Consider the following 16560-nt stretch of genomic DNA (forward strand, 5'->3'; position numbering starts at 1 on the left):
ACAAAGGACTCATGGCAGCTTCTATATATTTAGTCTAAAGCCCCAGCTCACATTTTAGATAGTGGAAGCCTCCTGGTGCATGATTGCGATGAACATAGTGAATGGTCAAGTTCTAATATTAAGATGTAGTCTGAGTCCATTTACATTGAACAAGTCACAACCTTTCTCCAGTTTAACATATTTCAGCCAAATATCCTACAGCCTTGTGACGGCTGAAGACCTTACATACAATACAGTGTGGTATATTGGAAAAGATGTGTAATTTTGATGGATACGCATGGAAAGATGTTGCAAGTAAGCATGATTAAAACTGAATTAATAAAAAGGTATTAACACTAGATTTTGCACTTTTTTAGATTATGTATTTGAGTGATGTGTAGTTCTAAACAAATGCCCAATGAATTCAATTATTGCAGACTTGTTAACTCAGAGTGGACCTGGGGCTTTCAAGGTCCCTGGGGACATTTGCCCTCTGTGTCCAGGCAGTAATCCAGCTTTTAACTTGAAGTGATTGAATTTTATAAATGTTATCTTCAGGACTATGAGCCAATAGATGGCAGCACAAGCAAAGCATTGGATATGCAGTGAACTGGCAAAGTGGAGATTCTTTGAAATGAACGTAGCGTTGAAAATCATTTCCAGATAATGGAAACAACAGCATAACTTTCTAATAAATTATGTGGATATAAACATACCATTATGGCACACGGAGCTGAAGTCCTGAGCGGGATACAGTGCACTTCTTCTGCAGCACCTGGAACAACGGCACAAGCAGTTTGAATTCTGGTTTTCACTACAATTTGATGTACAGGCTTTCTTCAGCTTAATTTAAAACTAATTAACAGTCGCTCTGATAGGTTTGTGTACTTTGTGCAAATGACATTTCAAATGCAGCCTCAATTTTGACAAGTTCCCTTTGTACATAGCCTGTATCATCTAACGGCAGTACATCTGGAAAAATCACCTGTTTGTGCAGCGTTTGATGATGTAACGTCAACCATAAGGCGAGCTGTGGATTGATATGATATGATCAAAGTATGATAGGACACAAGACTGGCATCCTGACAACATGGCTGTCTGAGTTGCACCTGAACACCACATCTCATCACCTTATAAAGACTGAACAGCTGCAGATTGCAGTCTTTATGCCAAATAAACCAACAGAAATGTAACATCAACACCAAAGTCACTGAGTACTTCTCCAAAACTTTTTGCAATAAAATACATAAATCATTATTGGAACAGGGAACTAACACTTACAAGTTGTAGGGAAGATTTGCAAGAGCTGAAAAATAAGATTAAGTTTCCTTTTCCAGTATCGGGTGAAACTACATTCAGTTTTGAAACTGATACATATAAAAACACTGATACATATAAAAACATGAATCCAAAGCAGTCACAATCTCTGAGGTCTAAGCATCTGCTGCCTGTTGGAACCAAATGAATGTTTCAGCATGATCACAAATGCAAAAATGGAAGTCTTTAGGTAGCAGCAAAATCATTAATCTCCCTAATGTGAAATGATTATTGAATTTTTGCGAGTCCATTGCACCTTTCACCTCACTTCATATGTGTACTACAGCTGGTAGAGTGAATTATTAGTTTGGAAACCTGATGTTGCTTTCTGAAAAGCCCACCAGTCATACGAATGTGTAGAACAACTCTTTGACTCGAATCTCATCCAGGTCCTGTCTCACCATCTACTACTTAATTCTCAACTGTGTAAACTACAAATAGGATACAAGGCGTTGATTTAAAAGTAAACTAAAGAAACAGATGTTTGAAAAAAGATGATTCTGAGTCAGCACACACACAGGAGCACTCATGCCTCATCAGCTGGCATCACATATTCATAACTCTTGATCAACTGTCCTCAAACACCTGCTGCTGCAGAGCCACTCCACATACTGTTTGAAAAATGAGATTAAAATACAAAAACCACAGTTGCGATACTGATCCGGCTTTTGTGATGGTAACTTTGGGCTTAATTAAAGCCAGAAAACCTGTGATGTGCACCCAGCCGTGACCGTGCAGCAGCAGGCTACAATAATATCTGTTCTTAACCCTGTGTCTTAAAAACACTCCCCCCGGGTCCAGCTCTGTTCGCAGAGCCTGTGGCGGAGGAAAAGACTTCATCGTGTTCCAGCCTCCGCCAGGTGAAATGCTGAGGCAAGATGCACATCAACATTACAGGGACAGAGGGGATAATGAAATAGATCAGGTGATAGTATCTGTACAAAGTAGGTGTGAGTCATTTACTCTCCTTTCTGCGGTTGCTGTTTGCTTCTCTTGAGGCTGCAATAAGACTATGTTAGGAAATAGCTAATTTACATCTCTACACAGTTTGTCAAATGCTAAATATTTTATTTAAAACCTTCCGTTGTCGTCTTAATCTCTCAAGAACTCAATTTACATAATAACACTGAAACACGACTTACTTTGATTGATAAATCTTTGATGTAAATGATATTGATTCACATCACATGGCCCGTTTTGTTTTGAATAATGAACTTTCATTTCACCTTGATAATTGTGACTTTTCTGTTGTGCTTCACAACCTTGCTGAACTCTCACATGGAGCAGCAAAGAGTTCAATTTAGAGCTGAAATGATAAAGTGACATTAAATCAATCACCAACTATTTTGATAATCAATGTATTGTCTGGTGAATGTGAATATTTGCTGGTTTTCTGAGTCACCAAATCATAATAATAAACTAAATATCTTTGGGTTTTCATCTGTTGGTAAAAAACAATGAAGCCATTTGAATGTGTCAGTTTGGACTTTGGGAAATTCTGATGGGCAATTAAAAAAAAAAAAAAACTTCATTTTATGGACAAAACTATTACTGGAGGAAATAAACAGTATCTGAAAGCAGCAAGAGCTTGAAAATAGTTGTTCCACATAATGACATGTCTATGATTAAATTATTGATTCTTATGTTTCAGACTTATAGACAGTATACACGACTTCACCATACACACAAGTCACCACAGTCGCTGATCTCTGAGTTACAAACAAACACAAACTTTCTGCAGGAAAACGTGGCCAAAATGCAAAAGAGGTTGCGATTCAATGAACTTCTTAAATCTCTTCAGAAAGAATTCAGACAAACCACATTTTTGTCTGTCTGTAATGTAGAGAGGAGAGGCTAATGTACTATGGTACATTTCCTGGTGAAATCGTACTGTGAGACTGTTTCACTCAGGGACGTCATCATGCTTTTCAGCTGTTCTCTGTATGTCCGATGTTACATAAGGCCTATAGGCCCATTTCAGTTTCCACAGGCCCCTAACTCTGATACAAAAATTGTCCTTTGCATTTTTTCTAAAGATATTTCTTTGTTTTTCTACTGGTTCTACTGGGGTTGGATCATCTGAATGAAACAAACAGCTGTTCTCTACACAAGGATAAATACTTTAGAAGTTTAAATTAGATGTAATAATACAACTCATTTTTTGGATTTGTCACTCACAATGTGTGATATCAGACACCATGCAATTTGGGCAAATTAGATGGATCCGCAGCATTTTAATTAACACTTTTCTGTTGTACCCCCACTTTACTACTTGAGGGTGATTATATGGTCTATTCACACACAAACAAAACATTTTCCGTGATGCATCTTTGAAAAAAGAAAAACATAATGCCACTGAGAGAAACTCAGTGAGCAGGTAGTGGACAGCTGAGCTCTTGTTACAACGCTATCATGGCTCTTACCAAACCAGCCCGTCTCTGCTGGTGGCCGATGATGGAGGATGAGGAAGTGGGGCGGGTGGAGCGAGGCTTTTGCACTCCAGCGGGTCTGCTGACACATGGCTGCCAGCCTCGCTCTCAGCTGCAGTGCCAAGGTCAGCCAGACTCCTGTGTGGAACTCCACAGTGGGCCGCTGCCTTGGAGAGAAGCACAGTTCTCACACTGAGTGGGGGTTTGACGTGCAAGAGTTAGCAGGCAATTAAATGAGAACACTTTCTTTGAACTTAGCAAATGAGGAGTGTTAAAAATGTATTCTTGAAAGCAGAAGTTAAAGAAAAAGGTCCATTTGGTCGCTGTTCTGGAGCTTCATCATCATCTTCATCAGTTTAAAGACTTCTCACCCATGTTGAAGATCACGTAATATGATCAAAAAGCTCAAGAACAGCTACTAAATGGACATTGTAATACTGTTTCCATGGTCGAGAATGAAAGCACAACGTCCAAACCAAAATGGACGAGAAGACCATAATAACTGGACAAACTCCATCTGCTGAAGATCTTGTGATATAATGGACAGCTCCAGAACAGCTACTAAATAGACATTGTGTTTTTCCAACTAATTTTTCTCATGTTTTACTATCAATATCATTTAAAAAAAGTAGAACATTTACCTTGAAGTGGAGGAGTCTTGTCTTGTGAACTTTAACCTGAACATTCAAAACTGCTGTTTATGTTTCACTCGTCTTTATCAAGGTTAAACTTCATGTACAATGTGTGCCACATAAAAACATGTTTAATTTCAAATTAAACAGCTGCTAACACAGTGAAAAAAACTAGAATATCTATTGAGAATACTCAAAATAATCTAAAATCTGTGTTTTTTGGGGGGAAAAACATGACAGATTTGTGCTTACTACACTTTCTACCATCACAACTTCAGACACAGACAGGTTCAATATGACTTCTATCAGAGCTGAAGGCACCTGTGTTTTGTCTTCTCTTATTCTTTCTGAATCCTAAAAACAGTCACTGCATGTCAACAATGAACCTAGAGTAGAAAAATAAAAGTTGTGTCCTCTGACTCTAATATAAGGTAGTGGAAAAGTTCTTGTTTGTATGCGATATTCCTGATTTCGGAAAGCTGCTCCTCAGACACGGTCAGTGGTGAGTCCTGACCTCCAGTAGACCACTGCAGGCATCAGGCATCATTAGATGCTTCTGTGCTAATCTGAACTCAAACGGCTCAGACAGCTCAGACAGCTCTGTCTCCGCACAGTTGAGTTCCACTCTCCGTCAAATGTACCGTCGTAGAGTCTCGATATCAGCTGCTCCGGAGCAGATGGTAGAGGTTTCCCCGATCACGGACACTGCTCCCAGGTCAGCTCCAGAGGCAGATGTTGCTCATGGCCTGGCAGGTGGAGCTACTCTCTGCGGGGGACAGGTAGATCTTGCCGCTGGGACAGACACACACCTCGTACACGGCCTGTTCCTGGGAGGCCTGACTGGGAGACGCTGTGTAGACGCCGAGTGGGAGGCTCCCCAGCTGTATGGTGTTGGCATCTAAAAGAATCTGGGAGCAAAAACATCAGAGACATGCAGGAAGTCATTCAAATAACATCATAAGAAACGCCCCCAAGGTGATTGAGTACCAACTCAAACTGATAACTGACTGTGGTGCAATCAGTAAATACGCTGAAATACAGCAACACTGATCTAGTGAGTTGGGATGAGCAGTGAAGGAGGAACTCCACCTCTCTATTAAATCATTTGTAGCCATGCTGGTGGTGAGCTCAGTTATTTGGTCCATCACATTTGCTCTAGACTGAAATACATCCCCAAATATTAGCTGGACTGTCGTGTGTTCAGACATTCATATTCTCCACAGGTTGGATTGTAATAACTTTTCATCATCTGGTCAAAATAATCATTTGTCCCATACTCCCCCGTTTCTTATCAAATACCAGCAAAACTTATAAAACCCCCATTAGCCTCAGCTGCACTTTGTGTTTAGTGCTAATTTGCACGTGTGCGCACAAGTGAATCTGTTATGATTTATCAATGACGAGGAAGGAGACTGAGGGAATAGTTTATCAGGCACACCTAGGTCTAGCTAAGCTGATGCAGTCTAACACAACAATAAATCCTCCTTCAGTTTTTGTTGCAAGAATTTCAAAGAGGTGGTGCTTCAGCTGTATGGTCATTACGGAGGATGCAGTTAATCCACCTCACCTCTCCCTCTGTTGACTCCAGCTGTAGGTCCTTTCGGCTGCTGACCTTCAGCGGCCCCTTGGCAGCGCTCACTTCGACCCCTCTGGGAGCCTCCATGGTCAGAGTCCGTGTTGGAGACTCCAGTCTGAAAAAAAAAAAAAAAAATCAAGCACAAGCTCAGAGATTTAGTGCATGAATTCATCGATTTATTCTGTTTTTACTTTCAGGATGTTTGCATCATTAAAACGTTGCCTTTCAGTATGATTTTATAGCGATGGACACAAGTTGCATTCAAGGTTAAATTGATTGTTATTCAGCTCATAGTTTATGAATATCTCTGTATAATTACTGGTTTAGGGCAGGTTTATGGAATTCAATCATGTTATTTGTTTCAGAACGGACCCAGGGCAACAAGGCATTTAAAATTGAGTCAAAATGTCTCACATTTGAAAAAGCAAAGCAGCTTATTGATATTTCTGTTTGACTTCTGCTGCATAAATGTATTTTGGCAGTTAGTTTTACCAATGACTTCACCACCTGTGGAATATTAAAGTTGCTGTTCATGTTTAAATAGCTCTTCTCATTATTCTAATCCGGTATGGCTCCTAAACAGCCCATAATTGTATCAGCTGATTTTGACCTTCAGCAACACTGAGGCTAATGCAATTTGCATTTTCCTCCCGTGGACTATTTGTTTACACGGGGAAAGATAAGTGTGAGAGCCAATCAATGTGGAATTTGTTTTCATAACTCATAACCATTTCAAATTGATTTTCTGCCCCCATCTTCCCCAAATCTGTTTTCAATGAATTTTAAATGGAAGACTTTAAGGAGCCGACTTGAAATCGCTTAAATCTCCATACCCTCTGAAAGTGACACACATTTCGGATTATGCGCTAGTGGAATAAGAGGAGAAAAAAAGAAAAGCAAATGAATTTCATCTGCATTTGAAAAGCCTCTTTGACTTTAAATCAGCTTTCAGTAGATACAGTTTGGAGAGGATCTGTGAAATGTGCCTTTGACCTGGGACTGTTTGTGCCCTACACCCGCGGGAATAAAGATAGATGTCTGCTCAGTTGTTATTTTTACCAATCTACTGCTCATTTTCCTTTGTTCTCCTTGAAAAGCAGTTCAAAGAAAGAGCAGATAACATACAATACGATAATGATGTGTATTTCCTTGTCGTCTTTATTTCCTGTTCAGAGTTTTAACTTTATCTGTATATTTATTGTAATTTTCGCAATGTTTGATCATTTATCGTATAGAATTTAAAACAAGTAAATTCTCTGTCCATCTCCCGTAGCAACACAAGCTGCCATTTCTTCTCCTGAAGCTTTGCCGTTCATTAGTGAACCGCAAGAATCTGTGTTGCGAGCGCTGCTCAGCTTCGTATGATTCAGTAATTATTTCTCAAGTATCCACTGATTATCTGTGGCTTGGATGGATGAGTCATTAAAAGACCCATTAAAAAACACTGCACTGAGCTGTGCAATGAGAAGTTAGTGATTTGTGACATGTGTCTGACATTTCCACTCCATTCAAAACAGTTCTATCATCTCTCTCTCTCTCTCTCTCTCACACACACACACACACACACACACACACACACACACACACACACACACACACACACACAGGGCAATTCTGCCAGAAGACAAACTACTCCATTTCCAAGAGTGCTTGTTTGAGACAGAGTCCAAAATAAAGCATTAAATGAATTAAATTAAAAATGTCCCTTGGGTTTTATAACCATCTCAAACTACTTCCAGTTTCATGTACAGAAAGCTTACGGTCTAGTTTGTGAGGCTCGAACAACAGTAAGAAATCACTTTTCACTTTACTGCTGACTGGTAAAACCAGTAACCATTACTATTAATGAGATACAATTTGAAATACATTGATGGCTGCTCAGGAGTTATATTCCTCATGTTAAATGACACCATTTTATTCCCAATACCCAATAATAACTGTATTAAATGGAATGAATGAAGTAGTACTTTGTTTCATTGGATGAGTGAGTTTCAGAAGCTCTAGATGTGGGAAGAAATCCTTGGGCTGGTTTTCAATTTAACATAAAGTGTTCAATGTTATGGATTTTTTATGGGGGGGGGGGGGGGGGGGGGGTTCTGCTGAGCGTTGCATTGCTGAAGAAGAGAAGACAGGTTTTGAGTCTTTAGAACTGTTCTGTTTATTAATGAAAAAAAAAACAGTAAACACAGTATTGAACACACAGAAATGTAATTTCCTAATCATAGAAAATGTTATCAGACAGTATTTTGAGTTATGTTAGTGTTGAGCAGAAAGATCCATTGATCCATCTAGAGAAAAAAAAATATTGCACTAATTCAACATCATTGCCATTTTCCTTAAAACAAGCAGATGAAATAAAAATATTCATGAACTTTAAGAAATGACTGAGGTCTCTCATGCTGAGAATCTACATGTTTATCACTTAATTTCCAGGAAAAAACTGTGGGACCCTTTAGAGTTACCCGTTAAAAATCAGCTAGACATGTTAGATTTGAGACAAAGTCAATTAATAAGTGAAGTTTTTTTTTAAATGCTTCAATGTCCAGAAACCTTCAGATCAATTTCCTGAAAGAAAAAAGAACCAAGGAGCTTCAGGTACACTGAATATTTCAGGGTTTCTGGCTCCATCCATCCAGTAAACTGTAAAATGTAAAGCCCGTGAGAGACAACCTGTGTGGTATTTGCAGTCATAAAGGCCGTTTACAGCAGTCTCTCCCGTTCTCTGGAAAATCTGACCAGCTTTTCTGGCTGCATTCAGAATGCCCTTTACATCCACAGAAAGGTCACCGTATCGCAGAGCTATGGAGGGAAGACCTGTGCTGGACCTAATGTGCTGATCGCCGAAGTTGATGTCACAGAGGATGAGGTTGTTTTAAATACAGCATATCTACTTTGTTTGTGGAGGGGATTTCAAAGGTGAGAGTCAAGTTTATTTTTATAGGTCAGCGTTAGTTTCACTTTTCACTCTATAGCTCTATGGCCTCTAACAAATAAGACACAATGTGGAAACTTTCCAAAACTACCAGACGCTGCCACAATACAAGAAGGTACTGGATGCAAATGAAAACAGATCTAAATAACCCTCGCTTACTTCCTCCGCAAGCACCCAATTTATTATCTTAACTTATCTTAACCTTTGTCAGAGCAGGAGACAAATGTACACAAAACATAGTCTCTCACAAAGGGAGCAGCGAAGCTGTAGACAACATGTCTCACATTTTATTGACTTCATATTTCCTACAACTCTAGTAAACAGACTCACTTTTGCAAGTCTCACACATACAGTAAGTTAAACTGCAGACATATTCACACACGTCATCAAGGAGTTAGAAGTGCAAATCAAATACCAGATGGTGAGACAAGCCACCAAATGCTATCAGAGCAGGAGTGTCCCTCCCTCTACAAGAATCTCTTGAAGACTCATCTCTTCCACGAGCACCTCCTCTCCTATCACCTCTAACAGTGTAACAAGCACTTACTATGCACTTCTTCATCTGATCTCCTTACACTTAACCTTATTGAATAGATTTAGTGCGTAGTGCTTAGACGAAGGTCTCCTACGGCACTGAAGCTTTAGTGTCGTAAACAGTAAATGCAAAACTAGTAAATACAAATGTAAAATTATGTCTCTCAGCTGATCATAATTGAAAATTCAAGTCTGTGATGCACTTCATGGTATTTGATTGTCTAGGTGAACAACACACTATTACATATTTACTGCACAATTTGTCACAATACAGGCAGGTACACTGGCAGTACTGGTATATGGTTTTGTTGCTAGGCAAACCTGGCCTGTTGAAGTTTGGCAACCAATCAAAAAATGACAAATGACAGCCTGACGACCATGACAGTGACCAATGCAGAGGAAGACAGGATAAGTACAAAAATATGATATGAACTTCAACTTAAAATCCATTGTCCATGAGGGGAAATTCACCTTGCAACCAGGTGAAACAAAGCAAACATAACACAAGACACTCACGTAAACATAGGATACATAAAACCTAATATAATGCATGAATCATAAACAAAAATATGTAAAAACAAATTCTTTGATCCATCATGCAAGTAAGAGCAAACCTGGAGTTCATCCAAACATCATCTAACCCAATCATCAATGGTCCACATTTCCATCATCCTCACCAATTTTATACGAGAGGCGCATCATCAGCTGACTCATCAGGAGCATTTAACAGTTTGATAGCATTAGAGATAAAATCGTTTCTGGCTTGATAATCTCTAAATTTCCTTCCAGACAAGAGAAACTCAGACTATACAGAAAATGTGATATAGATCAAGAACTTTAACACCAATAATCTTTCTGGTCACTTTTCCGAAGAGAGCAAAGCAATGATAGATGTTTATTTATAAACTTACAGTTGGAGGAGTATGATCTCCCTCTCAAACAAACCAATCATCATTATATATCTGTATGTTTTATTGTCTGCTGTCCAAACATTTCCCTCATGACCAAATATGTAACAACAAAGAAGTGCCATATGTCTCTACTGCAGTAAAGACTAGAAAAAAATACATGACTGAGGCACTACATCTCAATCCCACCAATCTGGTGGTAGGAAAGTCGGACCAGAGCTAAGTGGGAGCAAGAAGAGTTGTTCTCTTCTGCCTTTATCTTCTTAATGAACCTGTCACTCTTGTGTGGACACAGCTACTGCTGAGACCGTCCTGAAAGCTGCTCGGATCAACTAGAGAGCAGTACGCGGCTGGCCGCTCTGCAAATAGACTTTAAACCTGAAGGAGGAGGGGAGCTCAAGCAGCAGAAAGTTGCACAGAAAATAAAATGAAAAGCTGTTTCCCTGCTCTCTGATGCTGTGCCTGGAAATGTACCATGTGACATCTGCCCTGTAAGAAACCAGAAAGCCTTCAAATCCTGTCTGGTCTGGGTCTGCCTTTAACATCAGACTTGTCTTACGACAGATTCCCAGGTGCCTTTAAAGCAGCAGTTTTATTTACAGTCTGCAAAAAATTGAAAAAGTCAGTTCTTGACACTGTTGAGACATGGAGTCTTTTTGTTGTATTGATCAGACGCCCATCTAGTATCTTTCCTGAGCAGATGTCAAGAGAATAGACATTTCCCTCTGAACGTGAACAAACTACATGACAGAAGTATCACAGTAAAATGATGTAAAGATTCCGTATTGCAATCCAGCTTCACCAAGAGGAATATCATCCTGCGGCTTCTGATGGGTTTGAGACACCAGGAATAAAAATGTGCATCAGTAACCGGAGCAACTTCCACCAAAAGAGAAACAAAATGATCCGATTATGTAATTAACACAAATATTTTCATATATAGGCGCACATTATCTGTAAATAACTAGCTCCACCTCTGTCCTCAAACTCAGCACCAGTCACTTTGAGAGTGAAACTGAACTGCAGAGGTGACGGTGAGGTGAAGGAGCTGATCAGAGCCTGACAACAGCTATGACTAAAGGTAATGAAGCTGGGAGCTGAAAGCAGGACATGACAAACTGACACATCTCTCCTGCAGGACCATATCCACTTTATAACAGCTCTCCCCTTGTTTTAGAGACCTCAATATCAAGGTCTCTATTCCTGACAGGTCCTCAGCATAGGTGCAGGTGCATTTATTCACAAGTCATAATGGACAAACCTGTTTCCTAGTTTTTTTGGGCATACAGATGACAAAGATGACAGACTGAGGGAGTAAAAAAAATATATTGAAATAGGAAACTGTCAGTCACAGAGGACCAAAAGTAATGGACTATAAATCAATCATGCTATTCCACTGTTGACCTTCCACTTACTTCACTAAAGCCTAAATGTTGAGTCGATTAATTGATTAGTTGATTGACAGAAAATTCATTACAAACAATTTTGATGATTGATTAGTATTTTTCAAGCAAAAGTGCCAACCATTGCCATGAAGAAGATCTGCTGCTTTTATTGTGTTTTTTTTTTAGTTTAAAAAAACAAGGAAAAAAAAGAGAGCATTTTTGTCTCAAATTGTTTATATATACCTTATACCTCTTATTTTGTTGTTCATGCATTGTACTATGTATCCCTTCCTGTGCTGCGGTGACACCTCATAGGCGCCCCCCCCCCCCTTTCCTAAGTTTTATTTTTGGCCATTTTTCCTGTATTGATAGTGACAGTAGGGAGAATGACAGGAAAGGTGAGGAGCAGGGGAGAGAGAGGAAGAGATGACACACAGCAAAGGGCCCAGGCTTGGACTCAGTCTTGACACATGCTACGCCTGTTTAACCAGGTGAGCTCCCAGTTAAGTTCATCTGCTCTCGTGTCCTTTTCACCAATTGTGGACAAAGGTTCCGAAAAAAGTTAACAGCATAGTGAGAGTGTTTGCACAATCATTCACATAATAATAGCTAAATATTGATTCTGTATACTTATGGTCCACCATGTTTACATCTACTAGAAGAAAACAAAGATAAATGTATAATCTCCAAAAGATTTTTGCAGAAATCTAAATATAAGAAAATTATTATTATTATTATTATTATTATTATTATTATATTATTCTGGAATAAATCTGAAACAAATGAAACAAATTTACTTCAGCACAGTTTTGACATGTCACAAACTGTTGTTATTATTTCAATCATTTAAATAACTGAATTGTCATTGAGTTGCAAAAGCACCCAGTGAAAATATAAACCTGTTCACCAACTTCAGCTCATGTGCCAAAAGGTTGCAACAACACAAACGCTGATAAAGTCCAGTAGACTTAATGATGAAATTCACAACTTTCGTAAATCATGCAAAATGTAATTAAACGCCAGTGGATTTATTATACTCAGTATATTCAATTATTCAGAAGCAGCACAACGATAACAAATGAAGACAAACTTGAGTGCGAGTGTACACAGATAAAGCCCTCAGAGAGGAGAACAGGTGCTTCAAAAAGCAGGAGGATCTCAGGTGGGTTTCTTTGATTTTGTCTCTGCTCTGTTTTTCTCCCAGATTACCATTGGCTCGCAGAAAAATAAAACACATCACAAGCAGAGTGATCTTGCTTTACAGAGCAAAAGAAGAGCAACATGGAGGCGAGCCAAGCTGTATCTTTATCATCCAGAGAGGTTTACTGACAGGTGGTGAGTGGTTTGCAAAAAGGGTTTAACTTGTCACACTTTCAGGGAGGTGGAGAGAGGGGAGAAATTCATTACCATGGATGAAAAGTCCCAGAGGCAATCCAAAAAAGATTCATATGCCACTTTCCACACAAATGTTACACTTTTAGAAAAACCTACATTTTTTGCTTTACTGTGTTGGCAGTGATATAGTAAAGTGGAGAAGAAAAAAATAATGCCAGGGTACGTTTGTGATAAAAATGGGTGAGTGAGTGTCTAAGAATTTTTATTTCTCCGAGTCAATCATTTCCGATACTGTCCTTAATTATACAGTATGATGTCATCATATCTGATGATAAATTAGATTTACATACGTGTAATAAATCAACAGGCAATTCTGGCTCATAGTTCACTGTGTGGCTGTTTAAAGAAAACGTGCGTGCTTTGGTACCATTAGAGGAACCAGTGCTTCTCTTTTGGTTCATTATGGTGAGTGGGTGTCAAGTTAAATAGCAGTAAAGACTAATCCTCCATAATTGCTGTAGGAGTTGTGTATTGTGTTCTCTAGCAATGTCACCGTTAGCGTGGCGGCATACTCTAAAGTCCAGGTTATGGCCGAAAATACAATAAAAAAAACAAACCTTGTGGGAAGGTGGAAGTGTTTGTAGCTGTTCTGACAGGTCATACTGAGCGGTGGAGTGAAAAGCCTGCCACAGCCCCCTCAAATGAAGGTAACCTGTCTCAAAACACTAGTTTGAAATTAGTTTTCACAAAACCCTTTGGAGAAAAATGAACATCAACGGTACTACTTTTGTTCTACCGGATATATGTGTAGTATTTAAGCCCTAGCCTGCTTTACTTTCTTTGCAAGCTAATAATTATATATCAACATATTTCCAATGATTTATTGCCTTCAAACAAAAAACCTTTTTTATAAAAATCAGACACATTTAAAGAACTAAAAGTTAAACTATGCCAACTATAAAGTGGCTGATGTGAATGAGCTACTAAATTTTTCTGTGTGTGATCTTTTTATATACATTATTATATTTAAAAAATATATTTTTATATATTATATAAAAATATATTTTTTAAATTTTTTAATATATATATATATATATATATATATATATTTCAGCTATTATATATATATATATAATAGCTGAAATCACAGCACAGACCCTGCCTTTAACTCGTGTATGGTGATTTTGTCAGATAACGTTGTGGTTACAAAATCAGGATTTTAGCAGCAGCATGGAAATGGCTTGGTAGTTTACATGTAGTCTTAATGGGCCACAGTTCAGTCACTGTTTCATACTTGCTCCCTTGTCTTGACAACAGGAACAAAATAACATGTAAATGAGAAACAGCTTTATTGGGAATTCAGCTGTATTAAAACACGGTATATGTGAGCACAGAGAGTAGGAGAGAAGCAAACACTTAAAGGACTGAAGCCGGCTGACACTGGGCAGAATGCAAATAGCCTACAACACAGTCCAGCCATATACTAGGTTTTGACCTAGTCTTGTTTTTAAGAAATCTAGGTTACATATAATGGTTGTTTTAACAGCCTTGACATTACTATATTTCAAAATACTACCAATCTCCCAAGGTGACACTGCAATGATGATGTCTTTGCCTACAGCCCAATTAGTCTACACAGTTTAGTAACGTAATAACAACCTAATAACAGGAATATTCTTAGGCTTTAATTCTTGTCATTATTAATCTACATTTTCTTGTAGACAATGACAATTTCAGTCATTCATTGGTGAAGGAAGCTAGTCATTTTGAAAACTGCCTGCAGAAATGATAGATTTATGACAATGGATTATGTTTTTCAATTAAACCACACAAACAGAATCCAACTTTAATAATGTTGGAATCTTTGATCAGACGCATTTAAACAGGAGAAAAATCTGAAACCGGAAAGGCACGTTGCTGTTTTCGTGTCTCAAATGTCTCCTGTTCGATTGCCTCTCGTTAAGATTTTGAACACATTGCAGATGGTCACCCCTGAGCTGAGCCTGTGTGTGTGTGTGTGTGTGTGTGTGTGTGTGTGTGTATGTATGTCTGTGTGTGCGCTTTAAAGTGAACCTCATCAGTATTCCTCTCACTCTGGAAGAATTAGCTGCCAGAACACTGCTTTTTCTGCCAACTTTGATCCCAGCCCTCCCTTCAGGACCAGTAAGGTGGACAACAAACCGCACTCGTTACAGCTCGTTAATGGACCGACACCGGGCCCAGAGCCTCAGGCGGAGTTCAGTGGGGATCTCATGCATGGGAGTGTATGAGTCTAATGCATCTCAACCTTGCCCACTTTCTCCATGCTCTTTCGATGCTATAATCAATTTCTGACTGCTATAGACAATAACTAACAAATTACCTTACCCCTCAGCTGTGAAATTAATATAATGGTCAAATCTAGCTTTAAATGTGTGCGATAACAAGCCAACCAGTAGATGCTTGAGTTTACAAGAGGGTGCTTGAGAATAATGATACTGGTGAATAATGGTTCCTGCCACGTTTTTTTTTTTTTTTTACATTTCAGTGGAGATTCGACTTTGAAATGTCATGGAACATTTATCATCATTATTTAAAGATCTTCATTTTAATTGAACAGGATATGAACATGTGACATTAAGCTTTAATGAATTTCTGTAAAGTCAATTAATATGAGCTTACTTCAGGTCTTCAGAAGCCCTCGCCTGGATCAGGGGAGTTTCTACTGAATGCCCAAACACAGCGCCTTCAGAGCCTGTCGATAAAATGTGCTTTTATAATTCACAGAAATTACAGCTGGCTAACAAACCATGAAGATGTCCATAGCAAATAGTATCAAAATAGGTTTTTGTGTGATTTAACACCTAACCTGTTTGAATTGGTTTGTTTAAGCTGGTTTAAAAACTGTCAATCAAAACCTAGTACAGACCGGGACACTCTTTTATTCTGACGGTCTCGGTTCCAAGTGATCTTCTGATCCTCAGTGGCCACTTTATAAAGGTACACTTGAACAGTCTAATGTGATCCAGTACAACTGTTCTGCCATAAGGTCTACTTTTATTATGCCTATAATCTTAATCAAACTAGTCTTTGCATTGAGGTCATAGTAGTGGTAGTTATATTCCTCTGCCCTCCTCATGTAAAATAACAGGAAGGGCCGTGTAATGTAGTCCAAAGCAACGCCATCTTTAACTATGAATGCTATAACTTAAATATAAATGCCTCAATAATGAACATTAGCCACTGTGCTCATAATACCACAGTATAAGACACCTCGTTGTGAACATTGGTATCATGATGGGGTTGTTACTGTGCAACAAGCTTCACACACCTTTGTTTTAACTTCTTTCTACTCTGTGATAAATCAGAGAAACTGTGCAGTTTAACAGTTTAGCAGATGTGACAGATTTCACACTGTCCTAAACAAAGGTAACCAAGTGGGCAAACACACCAGAGATAGTTTGAACTGAACCAAAAAAGTTAGGTGTGAAAATCTTCTTTAAGTTTTGGTACAAATACTCAGACTGTAGAGGTACCAGGAGGGTAAACAATAC

At 38.7% G+C, this 16560-nt stretch overlaps 1 protein-coding gene across 1 annotated transcript in view; it reads right to left on the reverse strand.

Moving 5' to 3' along the window:
- Positions 1-4433: 4433 nt before the first annotated feature.
- The window catches only part of sgcz (sarcoglycan zeta), a 31530-nt gene continuing 19403 nt past the window's right edge, over positions 4434-16560 (reverse strand). The window contains exons 6-8 of the mRNA XM_023431230.2: positions 15689-15761; positions 5925-6048; positions 4434-5265 (exon numbers count right to left, since the gene is read on the reverse strand). Of these exons, the coding sequence (XP_023286998.1) occupies positions 5074-5265; positions 5925-6048; positions 15689-15761 (389 nt within the window). The 3' untranslated portion in view covers positions 4434-5073. The remainder of the gene's footprint in view (positions 5266-5924; positions 6049-15688; positions 15762-16560) is intronic.

This window comes from Seriola lalandi, unplaced genomic scaffold (assembly GCF_002814215.2).
Source record: "Seriola lalandi dorsalis isolate HSWRI2012SDOR001 ecotype SW California unplaced genomic scaffold, Sedor1 jcf7180002054919, whole genome shotgun sequence".
Taxonomy (NCBI): domain Eukaryota; kingdom Metazoa; phylum Chordata; class Actinopteri; order Carangiformes; family Carangidae; genus Seriola; species Seriola lalandi.